Below are 23764 nucleotides of genomic sequence, written 5' to 3' on the forward strand. Positions count from 1 at the left end.
AACTTTCCCACGTACCCTGTACCGTCCAGTATTACCCAATCCGCCATGTTCCATGAGGTACTATGGGAATGTTACAAGTTACACATTGAACAATATACAGATTCATAAATACAATAATTGGCAGGTTAATCGGGGAACTTTTTCAAGATTATTGCAGGCACTAATGCAAGCAACTCTTTCGAGGCAATACATTGAACGCCTCTCGAACCCTTGTAAATGCATCGTCGGCGAACAGCTAAGCGAGACGGGACTATTTTCTTACCCGATGCTAAGCTTGCCGATCAACGGTGGAAAACGAAGCACATCGATGAGTTGAGTTGGCCGACGTCAACTTTCTCTCATGCAAGACAATACAAGGGTGGTAGCAAATAGTTTAGAAACATGCATGCATATATTCGCCGAGACATGGAGGATTGCCGTCATAATAGTGCCACGCACGGTTGGGGTGACATGTTACAAGAAACCCTTGTTCCTAGGTGTGTAAGTATACCATAAGATATGGTTGTATTTTGGGTATCATTAATTCATTATGACTGCAGAATCACTCTAATACAGGCCTAGCTACTCTCCTCTCGGCACTGTCATGACAGGCGGCTCCAGCTTCACCGTTCTTCCATGTTTGATCAACTCGGTAGCTTGCATAAAGAACGAATCAATCCTCAAAATGACAGGTCGCAAAAAGACCTGTGCTGCCGTGTCGTCCGTAGCACCGAGTCTCTGCAGTGAGAGGTGGAACTTTTCCAATAACCTGTAAGCCGCCTCGACATCGCGAGGATCACTGGCAAGGAGAAACAAGTATATGAGGAAGTTACCGCAGAGAATGAGCTGCGATCGGGCAACTAGGTTGTGTTAATCAATAAGACATGGTATATAGGGGTGAGATTAGAAACTTACAGCGACCCCAGAAGCTGGTGAGTTCTTGTTCGGTGATATATGACATAAAGGTGGTGAAGAGCTCGAATTCTGCGAGCGCGGTGGAGAGCCACCTTTGCAGGTTTGAACCAGGTGTCACCTTTGCGGCTCTTGTGGCGGGGAACATGAGACCACGAAACAGTAGTACTTGTGTTGCAAAGAATGAGATATGCAGGGGTCCTGATAACTGTTAGATACCATCGGCCAACTGTGTGAATGACATACCATTGTGTGCATAAGGTCTCACAGCCAAGCAACTCGGGATAAGGCTGGGCCATTCCTTGAGCGTTTCTCGAATAGGTATCAATTGTGTACGCGTCTGCGTGTTAGATCGTACACCGCTATTACATGTAAGTCATTGTACAAACATCAAATCGAATTGGACTCACTGGCTGCAATCCAAGATGGCACGCATCTCTCTCGACACAGCGATTTGCTCGAGGAATCGGGCACCATCAACTACACGGAAGGTGGCATCCTCGGGGTCAATCATGTACCGCAGATCGTCAGGGATGTCTTCACCGGACCGGAGATCGTCCATATCTGGTGGCGGAGTCGTAAAAGATTCGTAGCTTATATGCGGGGGGTTACCGTGGCAGACTGACGACCAACAGTCCGTGTAAAAGACGGCCCACCAGAGCTTCTTCCGCAACCTCTTCTCCCATGGCGCAATGTTCCACTTGTCAGGGTCCATGTGAAGACCGAGCATCTGCGCGACCGAGGTGGCTTGACACGCCATCACCCAGAGATAAGGGGTCTCGACGCTGTCTATCTCGGGTGGTATCATGTGCATCAGCAATAGAGCGGACATTAGACGACACAGATTAGGCGCATCGAGTTCCCGCCGCAGGGCCTCTTGAGCATTGTTGGTCAGCTCGTGCTGTTTGAAGGGACACGGTATCCTGGCGAGCTGGGCATCCTGGGACCAGAAGACGCAGGCAAGGGCATACACGGCACCCCGTAGTGACGAGGGTATGTCCAGTTTGGAAGTTGCATACTGTCGAAGAAAGCGAGCCTTGTGAATGACGGGGAACCCGACATGGACGTGTCGGAAGTAAAGACGAACCAGGGCTGGTCCATGAGGCCATACAATACGTTCTATAGCATCCGAAGCATGCTGTCTAGCCTCATTCTTGTGGTCGGGGAACTCATCAAGCAGAAGCAAAAAGTGCATGGGATAATCATCCTGATCAGGCCCGCCGTGGTAAACCTGGACAAAGTTGGCATCGATGCCCTCCCTCTCGCTAAGCAGCACCGACCTAAAGGCATCCAAAAAGTAAGGATCCTGCTCCGAGGCTAATGCCATGGCATGGGCAGTCCTGCCTGGAACATCTTCAATGGCGTATACAACTTCCTGATCGGGATGCAAACGGGGTGGATCAAGGCTGTGAGCGTTGATGTCAGAAGGGCTTTGACCAGGGACAGGCGGAGGATGGGGCCGGACGAGGCCGTTGTGAACAACGGCGGACGGCTCGGTCCTGTGGCGGTTGACTTCGGAAGCCGCGGATGGAGAGATGGCGGATGCAGAGGCAGAGACAGATGCCGTAACTGATGCTGTAGCTGAAGCTGCGACTGAGGCAGGACTTGTAGCATCGAAACTCCTAGACGTATCGGCAGTTGAAGGTGATGGGCCTCCAGGACCAGGGTAGATATGATGGCCAGAAGCAGAAGTAGAGACAGAAGGTCCGGCCCGAGAAGCCAGGACATCGGGATCAGAGAGGGATTGGCATACCAAGCCTCTGCTTTTACAAAACAGACCTGAATTACGAATGATGGACTGGTTAGTTGACTCAATTCACAGTACAGTAAAAGAAGGTGTTTGTGTGTATGTATATATGGCTTAATTAAGTGTCAAGGATGATGAAATAGAACCGATAGTACGGTAATGAGCGGGGAATTGGATGGATTGAATGGATGGAAATCGGACGCGTCTCACATGGGGGCTCAGCAGTAATAACACAAGCAGTCTTACGGCGACGACAAGCGTCACAGGGCCTGTTCTTGCGACTTCTGGGCTGACGCGCTTTACCAAAGTTACTGCGAATGCTGAACTTGCGGGGAGTGGACGAAGAAGTTGCCCGTTCAGGATCCACGGAATGATCCATGATCAGCCAGTAAATAGTAGTTATCCGTAGGTTATGGATGGGCCTGGTCTGTTCTGGTTCAGGTACCCGAAGCCAACCGAGAAGAGGAATAGGTACGAAGGGAGTAGTCCGGAGGTGTGTGTGTGTGTCTCCACGCGCACCATTAGCAAATGAGCAATGGCGAAAAAAGGGAATAAAAAAGACTGCAGAAAGAAGGAACAAAAGAAGCGAGTTCGTCGGCGAAAGGGGAAAAAACTGGCGTGATGGAGGGAGGGATGGGGGAAAAGATAAGTTGGCCGACAAGGGGGGGTCCCTTGGGGACACTTGGATAGAGGGACCTTTCTATGTCCAATAGTCTCGGCACTTGAACGGATCGGCTTTGACCGAATGCAGTCAAGATACCTCCGAGTTGTCTAATTACGTACTAGTTTTTATGTGTCAATTGCAGATTGTAATGACGGAAACTAACTTGGACCTTTTTCAATGACTGTTGGGCTCTTTGTCCTTCAGATTGAAACAGACGCGGCTTGGAGATTGGATCCAAATCGTGGGTGAAGATCCTTGAAGATCACAATACAGGGTCTACCCAGGAATAGCTTGCGAGCCATGTTCCTGAATCATGGATCGGGCCCCAGCGCCATGGGAATGAGTATTTTCTCAGTAATATTAATACAGGGTTGAAATTAATACTAAACTCTAAACAAAGGCTCGTAGTCCAGTCAATTAAATAAATAAATCGCTCGCCTCAACTTTCAAAACAATATCCTAATCTAACAAGATGTCGCGACGGTCGCCAAGGAGTTGGGTCCCTTACTGTGCGGTATGATGTGTTCCTGGCTCTCTGGCTCGCCCTCTGTGTAGGGCATGTTCCAGCGATCATGGTACATCTGCTGCGTGTCCTTGGCGGATGTGCCATCCTTGATGAAGCTGTCCAGCTTCTGTTCTGGCACAACCAAGTGAAGGACATAATACACCACTGCACTGATCATGAAACCAAAGAGATAATTGAGTCTATACAGCTCAATCGCGCCGTCTGAGACGTGAACCGATGGGTTCACTGCTGCGATAAAGCCTGGCATCTGTGGAACGACACCTACAATCCACTACAAGATAACAAAGTCAGCTGGAAAAGTCCGGTGTTTTCGATTGGATAAATCGGTGTCAAAGCGCAACTTACCGCTGCAAATGCACGCCAGTTGACACCCGCCTTGTACCAATAAATGCTCTCCTTGTGGCCCACATAGAGGTGATCGACGTTGATCTTCCCCTTTGCCACCAAGTTGTAGTGGGCTACCATGAGACCGGTCATGGGCGCCAAGAAGACACTGTAACCCGAGAGGACCGTGAGGAAGACGGTAGCTGTGTTGACCAGTCTCCAGGGGTTGACGATGGGGCTGAGGAGAGCCATCAGGTACGCGCCGCGACGGATGTTGATGTACCTTGGGAAGACAGAGGCCAAGTCGATGCCGCCAGATAGTGCGTTGCCTGGCAAGTTGCTGCCCATCTGTGAGATGGAAAGGGCGAGGCCAGCGAAGAAGACGGCCGCTCGTGTGCCTGAGGTGGGATCCTTGGCCAACATGGCTGCAAATAATGTAGGAGGGTTCCAGATAGCTTCGCCCATTCGTTTTTGCGTAGCAGCCGTGACCAAAATGCCAATAACAGAAGCGCCAATGCTGTACAAGGGAAAAGCAAAGGTCTGTCCCCAAATGGCAGCGCCGGGTTGTTTCGCAAGACGCGCATAATCGTTCTGATTGAGGATGCCCGCCGCGATACCTCCAACCGTCGACATAATACCCGAGATCAACAACCAAGTAACGCTATTCGGTCCACCAGTCGTCGGAAGAGGTGTGGTGTCGCTGATGGTGTCGCCAAAGCCATCCGACCCCATGGTCGCGAGAGCCCATATCAATAGCACCACGAAAAAGACGAGGGTGATTGAACTGGCAAAGTAAAAGAACTTTTGTATCTTGTGCGGTCGGATCCAGAGGAACGGGAGCGTAACGACGCAAAAGATAAAGTACGACAAGAACTGGGCCGATGTCATACCCGTCGAGGCAGGGATCGTATTAGGGATGTGGTCTTCGAGTGACGGATCCCACGAGAGGAGCATGAGGTAGACGCATTGTCCGCCAACCCATGATTGGAAGCCGTACCAGACTGCGAGTGTCAATCGGTGATGTACATCATAAAGGGTCCACGCAACAACATACCAAGAGAGAGAAAGATGCGATTCCAGATGACGAATTGAGAACCCCAGATTCCCCAAACCGCCCTGCTGAAAACAGGGAAGCCAACTGCAATTGTCAGTTAATAGTCCTCCCAATTGATGTGTAACTTTACTGTGATAATAAGCACCCGCCAAAGAAGCAAGAATCAGTGCAGCTGTCGCGAAGATATTACCCAACACAATGGCAATAATCGCCTGCCACCACGTCAAGCCCAGAGGAATAAGAGCGCTACCAGTCAAGTAGGTAGCTATGTTGCAATTGATCAAGAGCCCTGTTCCATGTAAGCGGTCAGAAATCAGAAAAAGGAAGGAGAAGAGAAGAAAAAAACTGGCTCGCTTATGCACCCACGCATGCATGCATGAATGATTTGCTGCATCTGGAGAAAAGAAGAGAAAAGGGAATAGGCAATGGAAGGAATGGATATAAACATACAAAAGTTATGGAACGTTAGAAACGTCCACGTTCTTCTTTCGCTTGCTACTGGTCTAACATCTTCATTCTATTTGTCAAAGGGAGTTTCGTGTCAGTTCAATTGGCGACGCGTTTGGAATTGGCACTCAAAGATGTGACGTACAATGAACTGCGAGCCACGCGGTAGCTCGAGGCGCCGAACAAGACTCGTCAAAGCCATGGAAGGGTCGGGAATAGCCTCAATTGAAAATAAATAGTTCAAAAGTAAGAAAAGACCTTCTAGACCGATCGAAAAACAAGCCAAGATCAGGATTTAAGGATCAATAGTGTGTGCAGTAGCTTCGCCGTTATTCGTCTTACTCTCACAAACTTCTCGGAGCAATGAAGAAAAAGGGAAGGGGGTTTAGAATTTAGATATGGGGAGAGCGAAAGCCCCCCGGGGGGAACATCCATTTCATTTTGGAGCTAATGAGGATGGTCCCTCCGAAACCTTAGTTCGTCAGCTCAGACTGAACTTAAGCTTCATCAGTATTTGTTTGCTACCAATATTGAGTCCAGCAGCAAACAATCTCAGCTAGCCTTATCTTTATTGGGGGAAACGAGATGAAATAAGACTGGACCATTCCTTACTGGGAAACACTGTACATTTTGTTTGTCTGCAACATGTACCACTACCCCAGACTCTTCACAGAACAATGATGTGATGGAATGCATGGTAGGCAGGCCAAGAAACGCATTGACCAATGAAGATAAAACAGAAAGAGAAAAGAGAAGGGAGGAAAGATCGACGATATAAGAGATGAGATTTCGATTTCGATTCTTGGGTCTGTTGGTTGGACCCAAGGTTGCCTCGGAACGAGGTGAGACACCGACGGAATGGTTCAGATTTTTTTTCTCCTTCACCTTCTCCATCTTCATGCCTCCCCTCCAGTCCCTCCCCCTGTCATGTCCAGTTCTGGCTAGTGACAGCACTGGCTCCAGGCTCACCTCAGCTGCAAGCAGCACTACAGCACCATCACAGTACTGTATAGCACCGCGACGCCCGGAGTATAAGTACCGGACCTAGAGGAAATGGAGCCCATTAAACCCACTATCTAGATCGGGCAATTCTGCACCGCTTGGCGTCGGCCAACTTGGCCCCTCCCTCCATCAATGTCTCGACCATGGATGGATAACGAAAAGGAAATCGTCGGGTTTTTTCTTCTTGTTCGTCTTTGCGTGCTTCTTTTCCTTCTCTTCCCTTATTCATGCATACCTAGTTTCGGCGTAACGGATGGACAGGGTTGTCAAACAAGAAACGAAAAAGCCATACATAAAGTCCCCTTCGAGCTTCCATCCACAACAATGCTATAACACTACTGCGCCATGCTATCAGGCTCTGGCTACAACACCACCATTAACTAAAGTGATTGGCTAACATACAAAACTTACTTGACTCAACTCTCACCAACAAAAAATAATATAAAAGAAAGAGAAACAATGTCATCCCTTTACCGAATCGGAGTCGATGTTGGAGGAACAAACACTGACGCCGCAATCCTCGACATACGAGCTACCAACAACCCCGGTCGTGGCGTCTTGGCCTCTCACAAGGCAAGTACAACAAAAGACATCACCAGCGGCATTGAATCAGCCATAAGAGCAGTCATTCGTGACTCCGCCGTCGACCAGAGCTGTGTTCTCAGTGTTACTATAGGGACAACGCATTTTATCAACGCCCTTGTAGAAGCAGACGCCAGAAGACTTGACCGTGTTGCTGTACTGAGGCTGTGCGGTCCTTTTACAAGACAATTGCCACCCTTTGCCGATTTCCCACTCGGCTTAAGAACAATCCTCGACGGAGGAGTTTACTATCTCGATGGAGGACTTGAGATTGACGGGAGAGAAATATTACCCTTGGACGAGGAACAAATTAGACGGACGGCCAGGGATGTTGTCGCCAAGGGTATCAACGTCATCGCTCTAGTGGGTGTCTTTTCACCACTCGACCACGACGGTATACATGAGGAACGATGCCGACGAATTATTATGGAGGAATGCCCAGGATTACAGGTTGTCTGCTCTCACGATATCGGACCAACAGGATTTCTAGAGCGCGAAAATGCGACAATTCTCAACGCTTCGATACTACGCACCGGTCACAGGGTCAAGAAGGGGTTCAAGCATGCCATGCACCGACTCCAACTTACATGCCCTCTCTTCCTATCACAAAACGACGGGACATTGATCGATGCCGATACAGCAGCCGAATTCCCCATCAAGACTTTTGCAAGTGGGCCAACAAACAGTATGACTGGAGCCGCATTTCTCGCTGGGCTGGATCACCACAAAAGGGCTGAGACACAATCAGAAGAGGAGGAACCACAAGTTCTGGTCGTCGATATTGGAGGTACAACCACAGATGTATGCGCTTTGCTGCCCTCTGGTTTCCCTCGCCAAGCCCCCGGTTTCGTCGAGGTGGGAGGCGTTCGCACCGCATTCTCAATGCCAGAGGTTGTCTCAATTGGTCTGGGAGGTGGAAGCAAGGTGAACGTCAATGCTGATACGGGGAATGTCACCATCGGTCCTGGATCAGTTGGTCATTGTATACAACAAGAAGCAAGAGTCTTTGGAGGCAAGACTTTGACGGCGACCGACATTGTCGTCGCGCTAGGCAAGGCTAACCTTGGAGATGCGTCTCTAGTCAACGATGTCCCCTCCTCTGTCGTGGAAAACGGTCGCAAGGAACTCAACAGAATGCTCGAGAGTCTTGTCGAGCAAATGAAGGTCTCTTCAGCGCCCGTCCACGTCCTTCTCGTCGGCGGAGGCGCCCTGCTCGTCACAGAAGCTCTTGCCGGTGTGGACGAGTGCATTGTGCCCATACATCAAGGCGCAGCCAATGCCGTCGGCGCAGCAATCGCAAAGGTCTCTGGTGAGATCGACATTGTTGAAATCCCCGAAGGACGATCTGAGAAGGTCATCATCGACGCAGCGTGCGCCAAAGCAATTGATCTCGCCATTGCCAAGGGCGCTTCCAAGAACGATGTCAAGATCGTCGAGATCAACAAGATGCCACTTCAATACCTGTCCAACGGAGCTCTTCGGATACAAGTACGCGCTGTTGGAACCCTAGCCATTCCCGAAGAACTTACGCCGCCGCCTTCACCACCCGTGATAAGTTTGCGCGAGTTTCAAGAGGACGAGGGCGAAAAGGTCAGCGTCCCTGATGCTCTGACACCGACCTACAAGCCATCTCTACGCGTGGATCTCGACGCATACAGGCCCGATGTACAAGAGGGTGCATGGTACCTCTCAGAAATTGACCTCGAAATGATCGCTACGGGATGCGGTGTTCTAGGAACAGGCGGCGGTGGACCAACACACCACGAGTACCTCAAGAGTCTGGATGCCCTACGGAAGAATCCCGAAAAGAAGATGAGGGTTATCTCGCCGAAGGCTCTTGATGATGATGCCATGGTCTGCTTTGGCTCCTGGTACGGTAGTCCAAGCGTGATCAATGAGCGAATTGCGGGAGGCAACGAGATTGTCACAGGGATCAATGCTGTTAATAAGGTTGTTGGTAACAAGACATTTGACGGCATGTATATCGATGAGATGTAAGTCAATCGCGACGAGAGACCCAGAGATGATCGCTAATTAGTGCAGCGGTGGTGGAAATGGTATGAGTGCTTTCCCTTCGGCTGTACACTTTGACGTTCCTGTCGTCGATGGTGATGCCATGGGTCGAGCATACCCAACCATGTATCATGGTGAGTTAGTCATTTCTCCGACTTTTAACTACAACTCTAATCCATTAAAGCTACTTTTAGTGTCTACGGTCACTCTTTGACACCATGTGTCTTGTCCGACGCAAGAGGCAATGTCAGCGTAGTAATGGTATGTCTCATCACGCCCCATTCAATCCCACAGCTAACAAGACCAGAGCACCGATACTCCCATGCGTCTCGAGTCCCTCCTGCGAACAACCACCATTGAACTTGGCCTTGGCTGCGCAGTATGCGCTAATCCTCTTCCTGGATCTGTGATCAAATCTCACGGCGTTCCCAACACTGTTTCTCAAGCATGGTATCTCGGTCGCGCGGTGCACAACGCTCGACGAAAGAAGACCAGCTATGTAGACGCGATTGTAAGTTGGTCCGATCTCGCTCTTGTAAGAATTATTGCTAATGAATGACAGTTTGACGTCTGCGCTGGAAAACTACTTTTCACCGGTAAAATCGTCGATGTGAGAAGATACATCGGCGGTGGCTACACAATGGGCTCGGTGGTAATCGCGCCCCTCAGCGCCGACGAGCGCGAAACACACGGATCGAGCAAACAGAGTATCACAAGCGGTGGCAAACACATGGTCATACCTTTCCAGAACGAGTATCTCTACGCCGCCCTCAGCGACGCCGACGGCTCTGAGGAATCGCAAGAGGTTGTATGCACAGTTCCCGATCTAATCTCCATCCTTGGCCAAGACGGCGAGGGAATTGGTTCACAAGATTTGCGGTACGGTTTGAGGGTGAACGTCGTTGCTTTACCAGCGCATCCGCTGTGGAAGACTGACAAGGGCATGAAGGTCGGCGGACCAGAGGGCTTTGGGCTCAAGATGGGCTACGTAGGTGTTGATAATGACTTTACTGAGGCGAGGAGCGTGATTGAGGAGTTTGGGGCATGATATATGAAAGCATGAGCGCATCTCATTCAGCATGGTTATGACATGGATTTGGGGGCATTTAGAGGCATGGCATGGCACATGGGGAGTTTAGGAAGCATTGGGGTGTGTTTACATATAGCATCATGACAATAGACATTGCGATTACGACAGTAAATATGTCTTGACATTGTGTACCATTGAAGAATTTCGGAGAATTTCTCTGGTTAACGTTTGTCAGAATAAGACCAGCCTCGAAGAAGGTAGTCTCGGTAGTGTTAGCTCCGGTAATGAGCAAGTGTTGGTGCGGCGCGGCGCGCTACGTTTAGTCTCTGCGCATAAATCTTGAGCGTCGCCGAAGCTATCGCGATCTCTTGATACGAAATTATTTAGTGAATTCTCTTAGTATTGGATTGGTGAGTTTTGTTAGATTTGAGGCAAATCATCAGGATGTTCTACAAGACATTGTCAGTATGGGATTGGATGGCAGTACTTACCGCGGTCGCAAATGCGAGAAAGAGACAGCAGTTAGCTTTACATTCAAATTTTAAGGCTACAATACTCAAATGACTGTTCCAGAGCAATGGATGGATGCAGACTTGTATGCGAATTGAGTAGTCCTCGGATCTAGGTCAAGGCTTTTCAAATTTCATGCCATCTGCCCTTGGGAACCATGCAGCTCTGACAAATGCTAGGATTGAGGACTCTAGACATGCATGGGTTGACATCATAAATCACAATTGAAAATCCTTCTGTCGGAAATAACATGGATGTTAGGCTCTTTTGTGTTTCGGGACTGGGCGACAGACCAACAGCGAATCTGCCCACCAGATGCGCTGATGGCAGGTAAACTTCTCCCATGACACTGGACCGGAGTCCCAGAAGTTGAATACGACGAGAAGGATTCAATGCAATTTAGGCATAATGCCAGGTCTCAATTGAGCCGCCAATTATTATAAATCACAGGACCCAAAATGTGGTTTGACCAAAAATCAGGCATTCTTTTCCCATAGTCTGGTCAAAACCCAACAGTGCATGTGACAAATCCCATTCTCCGCAAGCTATTAAGCTTCCCCATAGACCCAGATCAATTCTCGCTTCTTATTGCAGCGCTTGTGTTCAGTATTCGGACCTATTCACGTGTGGAGAGATCTGGGGAATATTATATACACAAACAATTCGGATCCGAAATGAATGTGCCTTGATCGTGATGTGATCGCCATGGCACCACTCGCCGAAAGAGAAATATTCTCCGCAGAGTGGATGACAGCTTGGCAAAGATGGGAGAACCCGGGAGAGATGAACCCTGCAATCGAGCACAAGGAACAAACGTTGGACAACCATAACCCTCTTCTTCTCGAAATCTACGTCATGCTCAAGAAGTAATTGGTGCAATTCTTCGGTTACCACCGTCTCATCAACCCCAGACCGTTACCATGGCCTGTCCTGTGGATCTTCCATCCCTCATCCCATCGTCCTACATACGACCAACACAGGTAATGATCTCCGGCGTCAGAAGGCTTCACATTGCAGCACGAGAATCGCCAAACCTGGTCCATCGCAATGTTCCACATCAAACGTGACCAGTAGACAAATGCCTTTTGAACAAGGTAGTATAACCCGATGCCCTGGGTTGGGGGATATATAACATGTTCACCTCCCAAGTTACACCGTTGTTCTTTACTACTCTCTATCATTGACTGAAAGGATAAACCACTCTGCAGTTCAAGATGCCTATTGGCAATATTTACGTGATCGCCGCTACTTCGGTAGTAGGCGGCGCACTCTTTGGCTTCGACATCTCCTCCATCTCTGCCCAGCTGGGCGAGAACTCTTATAAATGCTACTTCAACCAAGGTCCCAAAGGCCCACCATTCAACGATGACCTGGACTGCAGTGGCCCAACATCGTTGAACCAGGGTGGTATTACGGCTAGTATGGCCGCTGGTTCGTGGCTTGGAGCGCTATGCTCTGGCATTCTCAGCGATCGTCTTGGAAGAAAATATTCCATCATGGTTGGTTGTATTATTTGGTAAGTCAGGCTCTCATACCCTGCGTCAGAAGTTCTAACAATTTGTAGGACAATTGGCTCTATTATTTCCTGCGCCTCGCAAAACATTGGGATGCTAGTCGTTGGTCGTATCATCAACGGTCTCGCCGTTGGTATCGAATCTGCTCAAGTCCCCGTTTACATTGCAGAGATCTCGCCTCCTTCCAGGCGCGGTCGCTTCATCGGCATGCAGCAATGGGCCATCACTTGGGGTATCCTGATCATGTACTACATCTCCTACGGCAGCGCCAATATTGGCGGGCGCACTTCAGCCGACTACTCTACCGCTGCGTTCCGTGTTCCTTGGGGTCTACAAATGGTTCCTGGCATCTTCCTCTTTTTCATGATGATGCTTCTTCCCGAGTCGCCGAGATGGTTGGCCCGGAAGGATCGTTGGGATGAGTGTCATGCTGTACTCACGCTTGTGCATGGACATGGAGATCCGGATCATCCATTTGTAGCTCTTGAGTTACAGGATATCAAGGACATGTGTTCTTTCGAGGCCTCGATTGCTGATGTTACGTACTTGGATCTTTTCAAGCCCAACATGCTCAACCGGACTATCATTGGAGTGTTCACTCAGATCTGGTCTCAGCTTACTGGCATGAACGTTATGAGTAAGTTCTATCCATACCTTATGAGGCTGTCAATTACTAACGCAACACAGTGTACTACATCTCATATGTCTTTTCGATGGCAGGCTACAAGGGAAATGCCAATCTCCTCGCCTCTTCTATCCAATACATCATCAACGTCCTCATGACGATTCCCGCTCTTCTTTGGATGGACAAATGGGGACGTCGCCCAACTTTCCTCATTGGTGCTGCTCTCATGTGTACATGGATGTTCACCAACGCAGGTATCCTGGCTGCTCACGGCACCGTCATTCCCAAAGACGAGCGCGACTCGCCTCAAGTATCTATGAGCGTCGGGGGAGGCGCTGCAAAAGGTCTTATCGCATGTACATACCTCTTTGTCGCTTCTTACGCCCCAACCTGGGGTCCTGCCTCCTGGACATACCCTCCCGAGCTATTCCCTCTTCGTCTTCGAGGAAAGGGTGTTGCTTTCGCTACCTCATCCAACTGGGCTTTCAACACTGCTCTGGGTCTTTTTACACCTGTGGCTTTTGAGAACATCACGTGGAAGAGTTATATCATCTTCGGTGTTTTCAACGTCGCCATGTTTGTTCACGTCTTCTTCATGTTCCCCGAGACAGCTGGAAAGACACTTGAAGAGACTGCTCATATCTTTGAGGACCCTAACGGTATCAAGTATATTGGTACCCCAGCTTGGAAGACTCGTGTTGCGACTCATGCCACGACCAAGGCTGAGAAGGGTGATGTTGAGGCTAAGCTGAGCCACGCTACGCATGAGGAGGTGCCTCAGCGTTCTCCATCGCCAGCTGAGAAGTAGAGAATTAGGCAAATTCGGAAGACAGAAGATTTAGTTATGTACTTTGTGTAAAGAGTCATCTTTGGGTAGGGAGAATATCGAGACTCCAGATAAGCAGAACGTGGTCACATGTCGTATGCATTTTCTTAGAACAAATAATATCACTCTTCATACTAATCATGATTCCGTCAAATGATAACTCAGTTTCGTATTTATGCTATATCGTCGTGGTGGGCCTTTTTTCGTATTCCTGATCCCTCGAAACGCGTTCGTCTTTCACAGCTCGTCATGACGATTGGCTTCCACCAGTACATCGTTACAGAACTTTTGTAGCGCTCCAGGACGTTCGATAAAAGGGAGAAACTTCCACTGGTATATAAGCCTGATCCCTTCATGCGACAATAAATTATGCACCATGTATTTCATAGCCATAGCCGCCAACTTATCAACAACAGAGTCCGGCTGATTCAATAGCGCGGTCTCGTTAGCCGCATTGATAAGGACATCCACCACCTCTTGATCAGACATGGCTTTGTTCCGAAGTAGCATTTTTGCCTCTTCCCAATCCACACGTGTACTCTCAAGCGCTTCTTTTGCCTCCTTCCAATTCTTTCCATCAGGGGATAAGGATTCGACGAGTGGATGGAACGGTTTTTGATATGGGTCAAGGCCAAGGACATCAAAGAGGGAGATGGTGTTTGGGTCTTTTGACGAGAAACCGCTGTGTTGATGGTCGGTTCGCACTTGGTCTTGAGCGAAGCAGATGGCTTTGGCGTAAGAATACTCTTCGGGCAATTCTAGGCCTGTCGTAGAGGCAGCTGCTAAGACCATTGACGGATGTTGCACATGTTTGATGGCTCCCCAGCCTACAAGCGCTAGAACAAACCGAATATTCCACATGACTGGTATACAACGGACACGAGTAAATTGAGAAGTGATTTTTATTGAGACTTTGCAGGGTTCATATAAAATTTAGATTGCTTGCTTATGTGATGATGGAAAGCTTGTGGGTCAATGATATGCGTTCTCGTAGGATCAGTCTGGGATGATGAGGCTGAGCCATCCTAAGCTGACTATACACGATCCTATTTGAGTCTTTTATTAGAAGCGAAGGAACCTTACATCCTGGGGTCAAAAATCAAGGCTTTTAAATATTATTCTTTGCGTACTGAATAAGAGCGAAATGACTGATCATGGCAACATGTCTCACAAGATTCCGTCTTGACTATTTCGCTAACCCGATCAATGTTTATCTCGTGAATGGTGACTATTGGAATGGGTAAGGGACTAGCCTAGGATACGTCTATGTCTGTCGATTTCCCATCCCATAAGGGCCGGTGGCAGAAGACCAAAAAACTATTTGGATTAAAAAAGGACTGCAAAACACCAAAAATGAAATGATACATACAACAGCGGGGATTCGCTGGTCGTCACCGACCCAACTACTAATCCGCCGGTTAGTGGCTTGACTATGGGAGAGCGGACGGGATCCCGTATTTTCCACTACCTTTGGTCGTATGTGAAAGAATAAACACTCATTTTTAATATGAAGGGCAAACGTGACCGGCACAAGGACATAAGTCCAGAAGAGACCAGACTATGGCGATGAGGCAACAATGGGGAGATAGTCGCTTAGTGACCCGGAAACACTTCCTTTGTTGCCGATTTAGAACATCAAGCGCTATCTCTGCCAGGTCACACGACAACTCAGGCGAGATCAACATGGGAAAGCCAGCGCGAATGTCTGTATCTTTTGAGTTCACCCCACACGAGTCAAGCTGAGATGCCCACATCTTCGAGAATGGCATGTGTCCGCGACCCAGCCAATTGGAGCTAACCGATAATCAGCCAACCATGTATGAATAGTCGGCATTTAAGATGGCCATCTCTTAGTTATACTATGGTTCTTAAAATCAATTGATTCGCTCTAAGTACCGTTATTCAATATCTTAATTTCATACATCATGTCAAACACTGTTGTCGTTATTGGGTGAGTAAACCACTGTCTAGAGATAACTTGGACCAAGACAGCTAACGAGTGATAGCGCTGGCGTGATTGGACTCACATCAGCCTTATTGCTGGCCAAAGAGGGAAACGATGTCACTGTTGTAGGCAAGCACATGCCCGGTGACTACGATGCAGAATACGCTTCACCATGGGCTGGAGCCAATGTCATTCCGTAAGTCGCTGCGTTGACTTCAAGCTCAGTCTTCTGATACGTTGTTTATAGACTAGCACCCAAAGAGGCCAGTCGATGGGAGCGAAGAACATGGATCGCTCTTAAAAAGCTTGTCGAAGAGACTCCAGAGGCAGGTATTCACTTCCAGAGTAAGTATCTTCCCCATCGATGCGACTTTCAACAATGGCTTACCATGACCAGCAACTCACGTCCTTCGTCGAGATCGTGACATGAAGTCTGCCAAATCTGGCTTCTCGGCACACTTTTACGCTGATAACCCTTGGTTCAAGGATATGTTCAACAACTTCAGGGATAACACGCCCACTGAACTTGCCGCCGGCTACGACTCGGGTTTCCAATACCAAGGAATTTGCATCAACACAGCCATTTACCTCCCATGGTTGCTGGGCCAATGTCTCAAGTACGGAGTCGTAGTCAAGCGAGGTATTCTTGCCAACATTAACGAGGCCAAGTCTCTCAGCCATACTAGCAAGAAGGCGAATATCATCGTCAACGCGACTGGACTTGGTTCATTGAAACTCGGAGGTGTGGAGGATACGACTGTTGCTCCCGCCAGAGGCCAAGTTGTCGTCGTGCGAAACGAAACACCCAAGAATATGCCTCTCTTCATGTGCTCAAGCGCCCTGGACGAAAGTGGCGAGGAGATCTATGCTATGCAAAGGGCCGCAGGTGGAGGTACCGTCATCGGTGGTACTTATCAAATCAACAACTGGGACACTCAACCTTGTCCAAATACAGCAAACCGTATCATGCAGCGAGTTGTGGACTTTATGCCCGAGATTGCTGGTGGAAAGGGTATCACTGGTTTGAGTATCATCAGACACGGTGTCGGCTTCCGTCCATACAGAAAGGGAGGAATGAGGCTGGAGGAGGAAAAGTTGGACAATGAGACATGGGTTATCCACAACTATGGACATTCAGGATGGGGGTACATGGGATCTTACGGATGTGCCGAGGGTGTAGTTGAGTTGGTTGACAAGGTGACTAGAAGTCGACCAAAATTGTAATCTGCAGCGTCGTTGGATTGTTTCTATTAGCCTAGCATATTCTTTAAATTTCTAACCATAGTCTATAATATTGCACATTGGTTTTTGGTTGAGACTTTGATTCAGACGTTGAACAGCTGGGCCCCTTAGTCTCGTCTAACAAGGTAGCTTGAAATCTGGAGCACCTCAAGATCCAGAGATTTCTTGCAGCTCAATTGTTCTGTGTTGTGTTCTTAGAATCACACCTAGAAACTCAATGAACAGGTTCTTCTAAATCACGTTTGCAAATCAAATAAAATGTTTTCTCAGGAACAATTCCGTTGTGTCATTCATTTCTATTAACGTTCTCCTAAAGCAGGAAGCCCGTTGGGAAAGGATCCTCAGGGTCAAGATGCACATTCTTCTCACCCGTAATCCAAGCCCGCCCCTTGATGGTTGGGAGCACAGCATCAAGCTCGCCAACATTAGTCGTCCCCCTAATCTTCCCAACAAACTCGGTGTTGATTATACTCCTAAACGTAACCTCTTCGCCTTCCTTGATAAGCCCCCTTGCGTGAAGAATGGCCAAGCGTGACGAACTTCCTGTCCCGCAAGGACTTCGGTCCAGACGTCCAGGTGTCACGACAACGGTGTGCTTAACAATCTTGCCGTTAGGGCCGTCTTCCAAAGGCTCTGTGATGATGGTGTTGTTGATACCGCAGATGGCTGGGTTCTCTGGGTGTGTCGGCATGCAGTTTGCCAAGACGGCCTCTTTTATCCTCTTGCCGAAATCAACGAGACGGTCGGCGTTGATGGTCTCGACTCTGATACCAAGTGCTTCTGACTTGACCAGCACGTACCACTGCCCTCCGTAGGCGATATCGACGGAAATTGTGCCCACGCCAGGAACGTCGATTTCTTTATCTAGAGCGTAGACGAAAGCAGGAACATTATCGAAAGAGACTGATTTACACTTTCCGTTCTGACAGTCGGCAGTAGCCACTACCAGCCCAGCGGCAGTATCCAATCGCACTGTTGTGACGGGCTCGACCATGGGCACGATACCCGTCTCGAGAAGAACAGTAGTTGTGCACACGCAGTTGGAGCCAGACATGGGAACCCAATCGCCAGGGGCCATAATCAGAAACCCAGCGTCAGCGTCAGGGCGACAAGGAGGGACAACCAAGTTCACGCTCATCTCCAGCCGACCACGAGGCTCTTGAAGGAGAAGTTTCCGTAGGTCATCCTTTTCTGACATATAGTGGACAAGCTTATCGTGCATGGTCTTAGCCGGCACGTCGATAACACCGCCAATAACGACATCGCCGACCTCGCCTTCAGCGTGGCAGGTGACGATGGAGATGACTCGTTTTGATCGCATAGTGATTTATTTGGAGTGGTTGGTTTGTTGGGAAGAAACAGGGTCAATATGAAGATCGTGGCAGATGGTATATGGGGGAGAGGTTCTTTGGTTCATAATATTATTATTTCGGTATCTATAAGCATAACTAGACTATCGCAATTGCTTGTCTTGTTCTTTCTGATCTGGCGTTTTAGGTGGGATAGCGGAAAATTTCCCGATAGAGAATGAGGCTAGAGAACCCGACCACAAAATCGACCCTTTTGGTACAGTTTATCTATGATTGGCTTTGATTAATGGTTAGTTGTCTTTAACTCGTTAGTAGAATGATACATCGGGGTAATCTAGAACGCGTCGCAATCTAGTTAAGAGCCTCGTGACTTTTGGAGGATGGAAGAGACTAACACGTTCTTTCATGGTATCACCAACTGTGTAGGTTACCCCAGACCCACTAGAAATACAAATGGCCAAGAACGGAACTAAACGTATTGAGACAACGCAAAGAGTATTGGTGGGAAATGAATATATCATCTTTTAGATACGCGTATTGAAAAGCAAAATACGCGGAAAGGGAACCCCTAGTTCTATATTTAATCCATCAAAATACAGGGAATATTCGGAGATATTACGTCTCTGCCAAGAGCAAACTGTGAATCCCTTGTTCACGCAATCTACAGCGCAAGGTTCCAAACGCATGATAACAATCTAAATCGTCTTTACCCTCAAGCAAGCTTAGAATTGTACGATTTTATGTTACATTCAGTGTTATTCTCTATGCTATATAGTGTTGATCAATTGAAAGCTCAGCGTTTAAACACAGTTGCCCAAGATCGCTTAGCACTATTGTGCGTAGTTGGAAACACGGAAACCTCCAAATACAGCTACGCCCCTTGTTTCAAAACTTGATCGCAGGGTTGATGCTTTCAGTCGAACCATAATTGACCAATAACGCTCAACTTTCAAGAAACTCCCTGTTACAGATCCGTCCTGCGATGAATTATTCCGCAAATAATAAGACGGTCTTAACCTGGTTCATCCATATACGACCCAGTTCGGCTCGAAACAACAACGGAGATTACACTTTGAAGAAAGGACGATATTCTTATCTGATGGACTTGGCATTTGAAGTGTTGGTGTATTAAAACACCATGATTTCGTCGTGATCTATGCATTTCTCTCTTCCTTAGCTCTCCAGTTCATTCTCAGATAACATTCGTTTTTCTTTCACTATTCTTTTCATTCGTTGGCATTGACTGTCATTAAATTTCACTACACTTTTACTTTGACTTTAAACAACCCTGTCTGTATCCATTCTACCTCATCCACAATGTCTTCATCCGTTCTCTTCGCTGCTGGCCTCCTAGTGGGTGTCGCTCAGGCCTACACCCAAGTCAACGTTGCTTCCCCCTTCATGCTCAAGAACATCGACCCCATCGTGTTCCCCGGCGAGCACGGCAAGTCTCATCTGCACTCCTTCTTCGGCTCCGATGCCGTCACCGTCAACACAAAGACCAGCGCCGAGCTCCAGGCGGGTTGCACAAACGCCGAGAACCCCAACGATTTGTCCGTCTATTGGATTCCTACACCACTGTACACCACCGATGGAACCAACTACGAGCCTATTCCCGTCATGCGCTTCAGTGCGTACTACAACCTTGGTGAGACACCTGCTGAGGTCGCTATCCCCCAGAACCTGAAGATGGTGGCTGGTGATGCCATGGCCAAGACTCAGGCCGATATGCCTCCCGATGCCAAGGCTGAGTGGACTTGTGAGAGCCAGGCCGTCCCTATTGGTGCCAATGGTTTTCCCACTGGTACCTGCGACACCCACCTTCAGCAGCTTCTCTACTTCCCTCAGTGCGTCAACGAGAAAACTCTCGAGACCGCATACAAGTCACGCGACTACGGCACCGCGAACTGGTGTCCCGAGGGTAGCAAGTCCATGCCCCAGCTGCGCTTCAGCATCCGCTACGACCTTCGCAAGGTCCTTCCCAACGGCTGGCAAGGCGAGGCACCCTTCAAGCTTGCCTGTGGTGATGCTTGGTGCTCTCACGGTGACTTCATCAACGGATGGACTGAGGAGGCTGCCACCAACATGATTGCTACCACTGCTGAGAAGCAACACTTTGCTGCTGTCACTGGTGCTCTTGGCGCTCCTCATGCTGGCCCCCTTTGCGAGGCCCGGGATGCTGACCCTGCCAATGGTACCAGCGATTACAATGAGAGCGTTGCTGTCATGAGCAAGCGTGATGTCACTGCTTGGGGATGGAAGAGCAAGTCTCGCTTCGTCCGCTCGGCTTAAATTGAGATTGACCTAGGAGTGAGAGATCAGTGGATGACGTAGATACATACCCATGGAATAAATCTGAGATTCATTCAAATATTTTGCACGTTTAATGATATGTGACTTTTAAAGATGGAGTCTCCTGAACATATTTGATGATTTTTGTATCAAATGGGAAGAGATCGTCTTGACCACACTCCCGACCAAAGACAAGGGCACAGGATGAACAGTCATCATTATTCGTCTGTGGCTAGGAAGTCGAGGCACAGTAAAGATGTGGCGCTTTGTCAAAAGGTTAAACTTACCCAATGTCTCACTTTAAAGAAGAGACATGCTCAATATTTATTCCCAGAGAACGGCGCAAGCGGCGCAGGATCACGAAAAGGAACAACTCAACAGGTGGGTCAGTAGCGAAAAGACCCATTCTTTTTAAAATTAAACTAAGCTACAAGCTTACAGGCTTGACAGGCCCGTTCCCTGTTTTGGCCAGCGCAAATGTGACAGGCAGAGTGTATTTCCGGGTCTTTTCTCGTGTCTGAAACAGGAGATGAAACCGGGCAGTGAAATCGAAGAGTTTTGTTTATCTGAAAATTTGGTGACGACATTCAGAAGTCCGTGTCCAGAGATATGTCATGTTTAGCCTCATGTCTGGGCAAAGAGATAAAAACCGAGAAGGATTGACATTTGGATGCATTACGACACAGCATGCGAAATTAAGACAACCATAAACGGCGAGACGAAGGATTCTGTCAGACGCTGTCATGACCTTTTAGGTTATTTGGTCTTGAGATGTTTACCAATTCGGTCTGTATATCATACGATTATTGTCAAGACCTTTATATCGCAGGCTTATCCATATCTTGTATTTAATCTGAAGCTTTCTTCATACAAAACAAAAAGAAAATTGATATGGGATACGGATATTGTCCCCATGTTTCGTCCCTTGGGTATAAGCGAATTGTTGGCAAAAGCTTGAATTTTTATTATGGACCGAATCTGATTCGGGGATTGCCTCCTGCTGATCTACATACGATACTCGTCATCCTTTTCTTTGTCTCCACAAAGTGGTTTTATTCACAATCCATTGTTCAAGGTGAACAACGAATGGCGTCTAGATTAGAGCGTCTGGATTGATGGTTAACCACCGACTCAAAAACAAACTTTGGTTTTATCAGACTCGTCCATATCGTAAGTTTTAGACTCTCGGATCGTCATAAACTATAGGGCTGGCTAGTGAAAACGGTCCCTTCGCTTCTGTAACGCCGGCATCTTGGCTACCGGCACAAGGGTTGTTTCGCCAAGTCCATGAGCCGCGTAACAGCACAATGAACCACAACCAACAAACAACAACGCACTGCCCACTAGAATAACAATTCCCAAATCCTTCAGCCCGGACTCATGGATCAGATCATACCACAAGCATCCATTGGGGGAACAAAAGGACCCTGTACGTGCTGACTTCAGGGGGTTATGTTGGATCGTCAGCAAGAACCACTTTATTTTGCAGACAGAGATATCTTAAAACTCTATCATCCCACTGCTTGAAGGAGTCCCTATACTGTGATACTGTGTTCGTCTTTTTTTTGTTTCTTTCTCCTCCTTTTCTTACGTCTGCCATGGCTGTCGCCACAACTCTATCATCGCGCCCTGCGCTGAGGATAGGAACTTGTCTTGCCGTTGGCCTTTTCTTCCTTGTCACTCTTTGCACATTCTTTTCCGACTCTGTAACATCACCTGTTCAGTTTGCGCACCAAAAGGCCCAACAGTACTATGGCTCGTCGCAACCAACGTAAGTGTTCTCCACCACCAGACACAACTCTTTGTTAACTGACCCTGAAGTGTAACTTCCTTTGTATCAACACCTACACCTCAAAGCACAATCACTCCAGAACCTACACCCGAGTTTGCTCGAAACTGCGTAGATCCCTACCGACGTCCCGGGTACCTTTACATCCCCACAGACAAGAAGGCTTACAGGGATACACAATGGATTCCCTTCACCGAAGACTTTCTCAACTCTGAACCACCAGAGTACGCTGCGTACCCACCCACACATGAGCTTGTTTTCAACGATACCGCCGTCGAGCCCGATTTTCTTAATGCAGATGAAAACCCCCAACAATGGATGCGCATGGCCGTTGTCGAGAGTCGTCGTCGACACAAAGAAGTCAACATTCCGCCTCTCAACGCAACAGCTGACGACTTTGTCAACATGAAAGAAGCCAATAGCCTAGGTTGGCTGTGGGGCCGTCGTGTAGTCATGTTTGGTGACTCGGTCGATCGTTACATGACACAATTCTTCTGCGAAGAGTTCGGTGGCAAGATCAACCTCCCTATCCAGGATGTCACAGCCCGTCAAGCTAAAGGCCTATGTGAAGTCCCTGCCTTCAACCTCACGTTGATTTACTACCACTCCGCCGGTTCCTTCACATACAGACCAGACTGGTGGTGGATTGAGAACATGAAAGATGTCGCATGGGAGGAACGCTGGGATAAGTTCTGGAAACCCCACGAGACACCCATCAATGGCCCTGCTGGTCGTCCTGACTTGATTCTCTGGCAGAACGGATTATGGGACCAGAAAGCGTTCTGGCTGAGCGGCAAGGCGATGCACAACGAGGGCGAGAAGCCCATGACCTTGAACCATCGAAAAATGGTATGGGAAGAAGTTCGTTTCGTAACAGCGCGTATCAAGAAGATTGCGCAACGTCTCAACGATGAATTTGGCAAGGATGTTCCCATAATGTTCCGAGCCTTGACAGTCCATAAAGAAAGTGGTATGGAAGATGCGATAATGATGGAGATGGACCGTCTAGGAAGGGCCGTTGCTGAACAAGCTGGACACGAAATGTTTGAATGGTCCAAGCTGATACATCTTCTTGGAAGTTTATATCAAGACGGTTTACATCCTGGTAAGGGACCAGCAAGTTGGCTTTGGGGTAATATGATGCTTGAGTCTCTTGCGAGATCTGCAGGTTCCAAAGTTGGAGGAGAGGCCAGAGCGCCGTATTTTGATGGATGGGATGCATGTCATAAAGAGTTATCGGGGTGGGGGGGAAGATGATACAATGATATCCTAAAAGCAATACCTTTAGAGGCAAGACTAGCCATAATTTCATAAATCTGTTCAATCATCTTGCCCAGCCACTGATACCTAACTTCTTCGCCTTTGAGCTGCAATAATCTCTTTCAAAAAGTAAGAAGACACCTTTGTCTTGAAATGAGCTCACCGAGTAAA

General features: G+C 48.3%; 8 protein-coding genes across 8 annotated transcripts; 5 read left to right on the forward strand and 3 right to left on the reverse strand.

Annotated features, from left to right (window-relative positions):
• Positions 1-561: 561 nt before the first annotated feature.
• EDB82DRAFT_543548 (permease for cytosine/purines, uracil, thiamine, allantoin-domain-containing protein) lies at positions 562-5855 on the reverse strand (the record flags this gene model as incomplete). Its single annotated transcript, XM_025730127.2, has 12 exons — positions 562-778; positions 891-1092; positions 1138-1253; positions 1302-1484; positions 1518-1621; positions 1655-2670; positions 3811-4099; positions 4174-5153; positions 5207-5290; positions 5337-5495; positions 5657-5723; positions 5799-5855. 12 exons carry the CDS (start codon positions 5853-5855, stop codon positions 562-564), a joined length of 3474 nt encoding a protein of 1157 aa, XP_025589283.2.
• Positions 5856-6834: 979 nt separating this feature from the next.
• On the forward strand, positions 6835-10473 carry EDB82DRAFT_59687 (uncharacterized protein). Its single transcript, XM_025730126.2, has 5 exons — positions 6835-9231; positions 9281-9384; positions 9435-9511; positions 9558-9761; positions 9813-10473. Exons 1-5 carry the CDS (start codon positions 7115-7117, stop codon positions 10296-10298), a joined length of 2988 nt encoding a protein of 995 aa, XP_025589282.1. The 5' UTR covers positions 6835-7114; the 3' UTR covers positions 10299-10473.
• Positions 10474-11811: 1338 nt separating this feature from the next.
• EDB82DRAFT_59690 (general substrate transporter) lies at positions 11812-13897 on the forward strand. Its single transcript, XM_025730125.2, has 3 exons — positions 11812-12306; positions 12355-12941; positions 12992-13897. Exons 1-3 carry the CDS (start codon positions 12005-12007, stop codon positions 13735-13737), a joined length of 1635 nt encoding a protein of 544 aa, XP_025589281.1. The 5' UTR covers positions 11812-12004; the 3' UTR covers positions 13738-13897.
• Positions 13898-14879, reverse strand: EDB82DRAFT_487902 (uncharacterized protein). The gene has a single exon (XM_025730124.2). It carries the CDS (start codon positions 14614-14616, stop codon positions 13993-13995), a length of 624 nt encoding a protein of 207 aa, XP_025589280.2. The 5' UTR covers positions 14617-14879; the 3' UTR covers positions 13898-13992.
• Positions 14880-15492: 613 nt separating this feature from the next.
• On the forward strand, positions 15493-17000 carry EDB82DRAFT_551223 (FAD dependent oxidoreductase). Its single transcript, XM_025730123.2, has 4 exons — positions 15493-15706; positions 15762-15896; positions 15948-16045; positions 16098-17000. The coding sequence occupies exons 1-4, from the start codon at positions 15681-15683 to the stop codon at positions 16922-16924; spliced, it is 1086 nt and encodes a 361-aa protein (XP_025589279.1). The 5' UTR covers positions 15493-15680; the 3' UTR covers positions 16925-17000.
• Positions 17001-17252: 252 nt separating this feature from the next.
• Positions 17253-18339, reverse strand: EDB82DRAFT_571739 (proline racemase family; the record flags this gene model as incomplete). Its single annotated transcript, XM_025730122.2, has 1 exon — positions 17253-18339. The coding sequence occupies exon 1, from the start codon at positions 18261-18263 to the stop codon at positions 17253-17255; it is 1011 nt and encodes a 336-aa protein (XP_025589278.1). The 5' UTR covers positions 18264-18339.
• Positions 18340-19487: 1148 nt separating this feature from the next.
• On the forward strand, positions 19488-20827 carry EDB82DRAFT_487905 (uncharacterized protein). Its single transcript, XM_025730120.2, has one exon. It carries the CDS (start codon positions 19570-19572, stop codon positions 20542-20544), a length of 975 nt encoding a protein of 324 aa, XP_025589277.1. The 5' UTR covers positions 19488-19569; the 3' UTR covers positions 20545-20827.
• A 1028-nt stretch (positions 20828-21855) lies between these two features.
• EDB82DRAFT_551234 (uncharacterized protein) lies at positions 21856-23635 on the forward strand. Its single transcript, XM_025730119.2, has 2 exons — positions 21856-22315; positions 22366-23635. The coding sequence occupies exons 1-2, from the start codon at positions 22143-22145 to the stop codon at positions 23588-23590; spliced, it is 1398 nt and encodes a 465-aa protein (XP_025589276.1). The 5' UTR covers positions 21856-22142; the 3' UTR covers positions 23591-23635.
• The last annotated feature ends 129 nt before the right edge of the window (positions 23636-23764 follow it).

The sequence above is a fragment of the Fusarium venenatum genome (genome assembly GCF_020744135.1).
Source record: "Fusarium venenatum strain MPI-CAGE-CH-0201 chromosome Unknown EDB82scaffold_1, whole genome shotgun sequence".
Classification (NCBI taxonomy): domain Eukaryota; kingdom Fungi; phylum Ascomycota; class Sordariomycetes; order Hypocreales; family Nectriaceae; genus Fusarium; species Fusarium venenatum.

Coding starts and splice junctions, on each gene's coding strand:
- EDB82DRAFT_59687 (XM_025730126.2), top strand. CDS start 7,115: ATGTCATCCCTTTACCGAATCGGAGTCGATGTTGGAGGAACAAACACT. Junction 9,385..9,434: donor ATACCCAACCATGTATCATG/GTGAGTTAGTCA, acceptor AATCCATTAAAG/CTACTTTTAGTGTCTACGGT. Junction 9,512..9,557: donor GCAATGTCAGCGTAGTAATG/GTATGTCTCATC, acceptor TAACAAGACCAG/AGCACCGATACTCCCATGCG.
- EDB82DRAFT_59690 (XM_025730125.2), top strand. CDS start 12,005: ATGCCTATTGGCAATATTTACGTGATCGCCGCTACTTCGGTAGTAGGC. Junction 12,307..12,354: donor ATGGTTGGTTGTATTATTTG/GTAAGTCAGGCT, acceptor AACAATTTGTAG/GACAATTGGCTCTATTATTT. Junction 12,942..12,991: donor TACTGGCATGAACGTTATGA/GTAAGTTCTATC, acceptor AACGCAACACAG/TGTACTACATCTCATATGTC.
- EDB82DRAFT_487902 (XM_025730124.2), bottom strand. CDS start 14,616: ATGTGGAATATTCGGTTTGTTCTAGCGCTTGTAGGCTGGGGAGCCATC.
- EDB82DRAFT_551223 (XM_025730123.2), top strand. CDS start 15,681: ATGTCAAACACTGTTGTCGTTATTGG. Junction 15,707..15,761: donor AACACTGTTGTCGTTATTGG/GTGAGTAAACCA, acceptor AACGAGTGATAG/CGCTGGCGTGATTGGACTCA. Junction 16,046..16,097: donor GGCAGGTATTCACTTCCAGA/GTAAGTATCTTC, acceptor TACCATGACCAG/CAACTCACGTCCTTCGTCGA.
- EDB82DRAFT_487905 (XM_025730120.2), top strand. CDS start 19,570: ATGTCTTCATCCGTTCTCTTCGCTGCTGGCCTCCTAGTGGGTGTCGCT.
- EDB82DRAFT_551234 (XM_025730119.2), top strand. CDS start 22,143: ATGGCTGTCGCCACAACTCTATCATCGCGCCCTGCGCTGAGGATAGGA. Junction 22,316..22,365: donor TATGGCTCGTCGCAACCAAC/GTAAGTGTTCTC, acceptor CTGACCCTGAAG/TGTAACTTCCTTTGTATCAA.